Source organism: Fragaria vesca, linkage group LG4 (assembly GCF_000184155.1).
Source record: "Fragaria vesca subsp. vesca linkage group LG4, FraVesHawaii_1.0, whole genome shotgun sequence".
Taxonomy (NCBI): Eukaryota; Viridiplantae; Streptophyta; class Magnoliopsida; order Rosales; family Rosaceae; genus Fragaria; species Fragaria vesca.
In genome coordinates this window covers 10,965,483-10,971,086 of record NC_020494.1, presented here as the reverse complement: position 1 = coordinate 10,971,086, position 5,604 = coordinate 10,965,483, and the positions used below count along the sequence as shown (strand labels likewise).

Here is a 5,604-nt window from a genome sequence, read left to right as displayed (position 1 = left end):
TTGGAGCGAGCTACCACCTTTTGCTTCTTACTTTTCCAAGTAACCAAATTACCACCAACGAAAGTGAAGTAGCCTGAAGTAGACATGCGATCTGTAATATTACATGCCCAGTCTGCGTCTATGTACCCAGAAACATCCAAGTGCCTGTGTTTTGAAAAGATTAATCCCTTCCCTAGAGTAGACTTCAAATACTTCAAAATATGAAATACAGCTTCCATATGAGCCTCACTAGGATTAGGCATAAACTGACTCACAACACTAACTGCATAAGCTAAATCTGGTCTGGTGTGAGACAAATAAATCAATCGGCCAACTAACCTCTGATATCGCGCCTTATTTGTAGGCATTTGATCTAAATACTCTTCTAACCGATGGTTTTGTTCAATCAGCCGGTTTACAATCAAGCATACCCGTTTCTGCTAACAAATCTAAGACATATTTCTCAGACTCAACACAATACAATCCTTCCCACGAGCAACTTCAATTCCCAAGAAATACTTTAAAGGGTAAAATACTGTATAGTCCTTGTGGTTTGAAGTCGACATCTGTTTAGTCCTTATGGTTTCATTTTAATCTGAATGGTCCTTAAAATCACAATTTTTAATCTGTTTAGTCCTTATAGTTTTATTTTAATCTAAATGAATCTTAAAGTCACAATTTTTCATCCAAATGGTCCTAGGCCACGTCAGCAATTTAACTAAGAAAATTGACGGAATGACCATTTGGATGAAAAATAGTGACTTTAAAGACCATTCAGATTAAAATAAAACTACAATGACTAAATAGATGTTGACTTCAAACCACAAGGACTAAACAAATTTCAATTCTACTTTAAACTACCCAAATCCTTCATCTCAAATTCAGAAGACAACAAATCTTGTAACCTTTGAATTTCCTCATTGTCATCACCTGACACCTGTCACAACCATATCATCTACATAAATAATTAAAGCTCTCACCTTAATTACCACATCGGTGTTTAAGAAACAAAGTGTGATCTGAATTACTTTGTCGGTATCCAATCCTCTTCATGAACTTAGAAAAACATCCGAACCATGCTCTAGGGGATTGCTTCAAGCCATAAAGAGTCTTCTTTAATTTACACACTACTTGCTCTCCAGTAGAAATACCATATCCAGGAGGCAAATCCATATAAACCTCTTCATATAAATCACCATCCAAGAATGCATTCTTAACATCAAATTGTTGCAAAGGCCAATCAAGATTAGCGGCTAAAGAAAAAAGTACCTAAATTGTGTTAATCTTGGCCACTGGTGCAAACATCTCATCATAATCCACCCCATACTTTTGAGTGTAGCCTTTAGCAACTAACCTTGCTTTATACATGTCTACCGACCCATCTGAGTTATGTTTCACAATATAAACCCACCTACAACCAACTGTCTTCTTCCCATGTGGCAATGGCACTAACTCCCATGTACAGTTCTTCTCAAGCGCATCCATCTCAACTGTCATTGCTTTCATCCACTTCTCATCCTTCATTGCATGCTGCACTTTACTAGGAAGAGACACAGAAGATAATTGATTCACAAAGGCTACATATAGTTTAGACAGTCTATGAGTAGACACATAATTAGCAACAAGATACTTAGATTTTGCACTGAGGGTACGTAGGCTTATAATGCTTAGGGGGTTGACCACGAGTTACACGATTAGGCAATTGTTTGGTGGACACATTACTAGTAGACAAAGAGGGGTTAGAAATTACCTCGGGTAATACTTGAGCTTGAGGGACTTGTGAAGGAGAGGGAGAACTGTTCACAATATGATTCTGATCAGAAGTTGCCGAGACCAGTTGATCTTGACTGAAATTTAGAGAACTGCACTGTTCTTGACTTGAAATCGGATTGCATTGCTCTTTGTTTGAAATCGGACAACTACCTGGCCTTGAAACTGGATCAGAAAGCTGACTGGAAATTGGAGAACCAACTGGACTTGAAATCGAAGAATTTCCCAGAAATTCTGAGATCGGGAATTCCGAGTTCCTGAATCGGACCTGCTCCTGCTCTCCTCCCGAGGTCTGGAATCGCACGTGCTCTCCTCCATCTGATTTCTCGTTGTTGCCCAGAAATTCCGAGTTATCTCTGCGGGTCCAAAGCTCTTCTCCCGCCGTCAGCGGAAGAACACGGCCGGCCGGCTGATTATGATCAAGGACGACCTGGTCGTGAAACACAGAGGAGGATGGACCTAGTCTAGAAGTTAATGGGCTTGGACCCGTTTTATCAGTTAACAGATCAATTTGAGCAAACTGTAATTCACTTTCTTTTTCCAACAATTTTACCACTCCATCTTGTGTACTAAACTAATCCTCATAATAACACACGAATTCTCCCCCTGCCGAGGAGTCACAAGAGGCAAAAAATAACACATATCTTCATTGAATGTAACATCCATGGTGACATAAAATCTTTGAGATGGAGGATGATAACACTTATAACCTGATGGGAACCATACCCCACAAACACACACTTAAGGGCTCTAGCATCCAATTTGGACAGTTGATTTTTATACAAATGGACATAAGCAACACAACCAAAGACACGAGCAGGAAGAGTATTTAATGACAGAATAGGAACATAGTGAGACAAGACATCAAAAGGAACACGACCTTGAAGAGGAGCTGATGGGAGACGGTTGATCAGATGTGGTGCACACAACACGGCTTCTCCCCAAAGGTACTTAGGCATGTTAGCACTCAAGAGGAGAGACCGTGCCATGTCCAGGAGATGACGATTTTTTCGTTCAGACACCCCATTTTATTCAGGGATTTGTGGACACGAAGTTTGATATATGATGCCATGGTTCTGAAAATACTCCCTGAAAGAACGATTAACAAACTCACCTCCATTATTCGACCGAAAGAGTTTAACACACGCATCATACTGAGTTCGAATAAGATTGTGGAAAGCAGTGAAGGAAAAAAAAACAGAATCTTTAGACTTAAGTAGTACCACCCAAGATAAACGAGTAAAATCGTCAATGAACAACACAAAGTAATGCATTCCAAAAAGAGTAGAATATTTGGATGGACCCTGTAAATCCGAATTAATTAATTCAAAAAGCATAGTACTTGAATGAGGACTCAAAGGATAACTGGACCTATGACTTTTAGCCAAAGCACAAGTTTCACAATGCAAGGTAGACCCATTGATTCCCAGAAATAATGAAGGCATGGACTTCTTCATAACTCCAAAAGATGGGTGACCCCTTCGTCTGTGCCATAACCATAGCTCACTTAGTCGATTAGAACTTAATTTCAGGGCCATAGGCTGCTCTGGTGATTATGTCAATCTTGCGTACATGCAATCCAAGTGAAACAGTCTCCCCCTAAGGTCTCCCTTGCCAATGATTACCCTGGTGCACAGATTCTGAAACATAACATACATTGGGTAAAAGGTTACAGAGCACTTATTTTATGAACTCAACTGGGAGACAGATAAAAGATGATGGGATAATGAGGGTACATAAAGCACATTATGCAAGACAATGGATGGTGTAACCTGAACAGACCTAATACCTAAAACTGGAAAAGATACACCATTTGCATTTGAAACATGAGATATAGAAGAGGACGACATAGACAGAAAGAAAGACTTATCATAGGTCATATGGTCTGACGCGCTCGAATCAATTATCCAGGTGTCACTACCAGTAAAGTCAGAAACATGTAAAGCAACACCAAATTTACCTCGAGTTTTCTTAGTCAAGGAAACATTACCCTTTGAGAGAGCTTGTCCTTCAATGCCACAAAAAAAAGGTTCTCGCACTAATTGAAATACTGCTTTGCCGCTTGGACAACCAACACGGCATCCACGTCCTCCAATGTTATTGCTTCCTTTCCAACCAGAATTGTTGAAACTAACTTCATATTCTGAAGTATTGATAATTTTCAAGTCCACCATCTTCTTCTTCCTTCCTCCAAACTTTCAAATCGTAAATCAAAACACACAAACTTTTTATAAGTAAGTTTGTCCCAGACCCTCCTACGTCTTTAGACCACCTTGATAATTAAAAAACTCCCTGAAGCAATGAGACTATTGAGACAAACCCTTCTTCACACATTGCTCAAAGAGATTTCAATCCCCAATGACCAAAAAAACAAAACAAATACTTGACCAAAACAAATTAATACTCCAACAGATCGAATGGAACCCCAATGAACTCCAACAATTCCAAAGGAACCTAACGCCAACAATTCCAAAGGAACCCTAACGAACAAACAGAAAAAACTCAGCTATCAAAAGAACGAAATCTACAGCGGAAACAAAATAGCCAAGTCCCGAATGGATCTCAGCTCTGATACCAAGTCAAACAAAACAAGATATTTGGGAATTCTGGTGTACATACAACTTCTCCATAAAACGGAGTGTATATATATATATATATATATATATATATATATAAGATACACCAAGTCCTATTAGGAAACTAATAATAACATAATAACACAATATTCACAATACTAATTATAACAGATGACTCACGCCAACATTCTTGATTCCCAAGCATCTCACACATACACTTGCAACAATGAATAATATTGGTAAACAAGAGAAAGTTGTTCTCTCCAAATCCTAGATCCCCAAAAACATTCTTCCCAGCTATGGTTGAAATCGACCACCGTCGACCGAAGCCATCTCTCGACATCGTCATTCTTGTGTGATGACCCCACGACCCATTGATTGAGATCAGCTCAAGGTAGACACAACCCTGGCTGTGCTTATTTATGCATTCTCCGTGGGAGAAATCGATGAATATTCGGGTATGATATTTTTGTGGTTATGTGCCTTTGTGGTTACCATTTAGAATGGGAACTAATTGTTATCAAGAGTGAGTACATCAAAGAATCTTTTTATGATCAGGCTATTCAGGGAACTATTGAAGTTGTCCTAGCTTTTTTCACGTAGGATCCTTAATTTTCTTTAAGAATCTTTAATTTTCTCAAAAAATTGTTTAAGAATCTAAGAATCTGTTAGACCTATTAAAGATTCGCTAGGATTTAGGTCTATATATAATATATACCGTCTGTTATATATGCAGGACGTATACATACCAGAATGAATTAATCTACAAGGTAGAGAAAATATTCATAAGACCTCTGATGAGTGGAGAGTGATTGGGGTTGATCATAGACCCGGAAGATGCAGTAGTAGTACCAGGGCTTGCTATGCTTGTGGGAAGGTTGGTCATCTAGCTATGGAATGCAATAAGTCAAACCTGTAAAATATGTTTGGACCTAATATAATCTATATTAAGAAACAATTGAAAGATACATTTCTGTTTAATAGGAAATTTATTAGGAGAATATTTCTTGTTATTAGATGAGAGTATATCACTCATTTGATTAGAAATCCATTATGTTGATTGTGATATGATAACACCAAAACTCCTTTGATGGAGTATTCAGCTAGAATCACTCGCTTATGGGAAGATGTTTTCTAGCTTTATATATAGGTGCTTTAGAGTCCCTATTCACCCAGTAAGAAACATTCGGTTCTGCCCTATAAAAAGAAGTTGAAATCTGAGGTGAATAGAAGACTTAAAGCGTGTTGCAGCAATGTGCTAAGACGTTGGGATTGCAAA

General features: G+C 38.4%; 1 protein-coding gene across 1 annotated transcript; it reads right to left on the bottom strand.

The window, feature by feature from the left end:
- Nucleotides 1–1,350: 1,350 nt before the first annotated feature.
- Nucleotides 1,351–2,738, bottom strand: LOC101313408. The gene is made up of 3 exons (XM_004298069.1): nucleotides 2,460–2,738; nucleotides 1,730–2,179; nucleotides 1,351–1,519 (listed from the first exon to the last, which is right to left on the bottom strand). Exons 1-3 carry the CDS (start codon nucleotides 2,736–2,738, stop codon nucleotides 1,517–1,519), a joined length of 732 nt encoding a protein of 243 aa, XP_004298117.1. The 3' UTR covers nucleotides 1,351–1,516.
- Between the last annotated feature and the right edge of the window lie 2,866 nt (nucleotides 2,739–5,604).

Coding starts and splice junctions, on each gene's coding strand:
- LOC101313408 (XM_004298069.1), bottom strand. CDS start 2,738: ATGGCACGGTCTCTCCTCTTGAGTGCTAACATGCCTAAGTACCTTTGG. Junction 2,180..2,459: donor TGGGGTATGGTTCCCATCAG/GTTATAAGTGTT, acceptor TTTCACGACCAG/GTCGTCCTTGATCATAATCA.